The sequence below is a fragment of the Sinocyclocheilus rhinocerous genome, unplaced genomic scaffold (assembly GCF_001515625.1).
Source record: "Sinocyclocheilus rhinocerous isolate Xijiao unplaced genomic scaffold, SAMN03320098_v1.1 scaffold601, whole genome shotgun sequence".
NCBI classification, from domain to species: Eukaryota; Metazoa; Chordata; class Actinopteri; order Cypriniformes; family Cyprinidae; genus Sinocyclocheilus; species Sinocyclocheilus rhinocerous.
In genome coordinates, this window is record NW_015656605.1 from 728,609 (window position 1) to 731,108 (window position 2,500).

Below are 2,500 nucleotides of genomic sequence, written 5' to 3' on the forward strand. Positions count from 1 at the left end.
TCACACTCACACACACTCACACACACACACACACACACACACACACACCCAAAGAGAACAGCACCTTCACCTGTGCTGCCATTCTGCGCTTTACCACGTTCCTCTGAAGTCCCAACCTTAAGGAATGAGTTTAAAGTCATTCACACTATGAGCATTACAGCAAACATCTGCACCTTTTTTTAATTAATTAAATTTTTTTTTTATTATTATTAATTTGTGGACAAATAGCAAAAAATGAAATGAAATGAAATGAAATAATAAAAACAGACAATGAAGCCACAATTAAAAATGTTTAAAATTGTCAGTATAAATGTATCAAATGTTAATGGCCTCTGGTTTGATATTTATATACATTATGCATTAGATTACACAATAACCAAGCCAGAAAAAAAATGGGACCACTAGATAACAATTCATTTAAAGATAGTTCAGGAAAGTGAAGTAAAAGAAAAATGCAAAACTTAAAGTGCTTGTTTAATATTTTCTAATACAATGACATTTACACATTTGTAAGTGTCATTTAAGTTTCCATATACTTTTACATTGCAATATTGCATTAGGTGTTTGTAATCTACACCCAATGAGCATGTATCCTCACTGTTCAGGTTGGCTTGTTCATGAAGCTGACTGGTTAATTAATTTAGTCTCCACTTTATCTATCTATCACACATAACTATCATTATAAACATATAAATAATATTATATTTAGTTAAGTATATTATCACTATTATTTATAATTTTCATCCCACAGTCTTTTCTCACCCTGATCTGAGTGCCTAAGTTTTCTTCTGCATCAGTGATAATGTAATCGTAGGGCATTTGGAATAGGCTAGGTCTGCATTAAGTGTTTATGAAGAAAGATGTGTGTTTGATACAAACGCTGTAATTAAAATGTATGAGGTCACAACAAAGAAGAAGCTCACGCTACATATCAAAAGTTCAAATAATACAGAAACACTCAAGTGAACTTGATAACTACTTGCAATCAAAAAATCACGAAAAAGACCAAAAATACTAAATTTAACACATGCATTAAGCAATTTTTTCAGGTCTGGTCTTTTTTAAGATTATGTATTGTAGAGCATATAGAGTTGCATTGATTATTACTTTATGTAATTTAAAAGCCACAATAATCAGCAAAATAACTGACTGAAAGGACTTTGGAATTGAAAGCATATGAAGAAAAAAAATACTTACTCTAGTGAAAATGAAGATGACTTAGTCGTTCGCACAGACACCAGTCACCCTGGAGCTTTAATATGTTCAGCAGAGTATCACTGTTTCCAGACGAGATGTCTTTTCCATTAGAGAAATAAAAAACGAGGCATTCGGTGAGAGGGGGCAGAGAAAAGGAAATTGGCACCTTAAAAGGACACGCTGTTTTTCTCAAGCCCACCCTCCTCTCCGCTCTGCACTCAAGGTTTCTGGTTCGGCTCTGTTAAAGCAAAGCCTTATTTGGGAAGAGGCTTGGATGAGGACAGCAACCAAGCCAAGAGTCTGTAGTTTGGTCAGAGAGCAGAATTCTCCAAATACCACACCACTGCATCAGCTGGCAGAAAGAGGAAGGCTGTGTGGACGCCTGCCGGAAGCTCGAGTGGAGCTGGGAACCAGCAGAGGGCTTTGCGTTTAGACAGGGACATACATGGAATAGTTTGACAGATGGAGTGTATAGATTAGATGAATACACATCAGAGACGCAGAGCACGGAAGAAATCAAGCCTGTCAGCGGTGCGGTATAGAAGGCATGTGTGTTGGGATGTCGATGCAGAAGCACTGAGGAATGCTGAAGCAACATGATTTACTGACACTTCGGAAGCAACCGCTAACAAGGCCTTCTATGTACAAAATACTCCCCAGCGTGCGTTCAGTACTACGTTATCTAATGTTGAAAGCATGCAATGCTATACTATATTTTGGTCACGATTTATTTTAAGGTCCAATTCTATGAACTAACTGTTAACTACGTCTTTTGCCTCGATAAACTCCTAATGTGCTGCTTATTAATAGTTAGTAAGGTAGTTGTTAATATGAGGTTTAGGATTTAGGATTAATATGTGCTTTATGAGTACTAATAAACAGCCAATATGATAGTAATATGCATGCTAGTTAGTAGTGAGAATTGGTCCTTAAAATAAAACGTGTATTTTTTTACTGACATTTCAAGGGATTAATTTACAATGTAAACTAAATCTTATATTCACCGTAAAATGTATGCATCTTTATAAGGATTGATTTTGTTGAAAAAAACGTTTTCCTTCATAGCAGATTAATGCCATTATATTAGGGTCACAGTAAAACTCTTGGAGACGTCTGACCATAACTTACTCTATTATATTTGTACCTTTTCAAATGACCTTTATGTATACATACTGTATTATTGCTTTATCCTTGTTTTTGAAGACCCAGACTTTCATAAATATAAACATTCAACATAAAATGAACTATTCTACATTTAAAACTATGATTGTTTAAACAAAAGGGTGAAATAATCACAAACCAT

General features: G+C 35.0%; 1 protein-coding gene across 1 annotated transcript in view; it reads right to left on the minus strand.

Annotated features, from left to right (window-relative positions):
- LOC107720410 (transgelin-like) overlaps positions 1-819 on the minus strand; it is a 5,535-nt gene extending 4,716 nt beyond the window's left edge. Inside the window, exon 1 of the mRNA XM_016528107.1 lies at positions 763-819. Within this exon, the coding sequence (XP_016383593.1) occupies positions 763-819 (57 nt within the window). The remainder of the gene's footprint in view (positions 1-762) is intronic.
- Between the last annotated feature and the right edge of the window lie 1,681 nt (positions 820-2,500).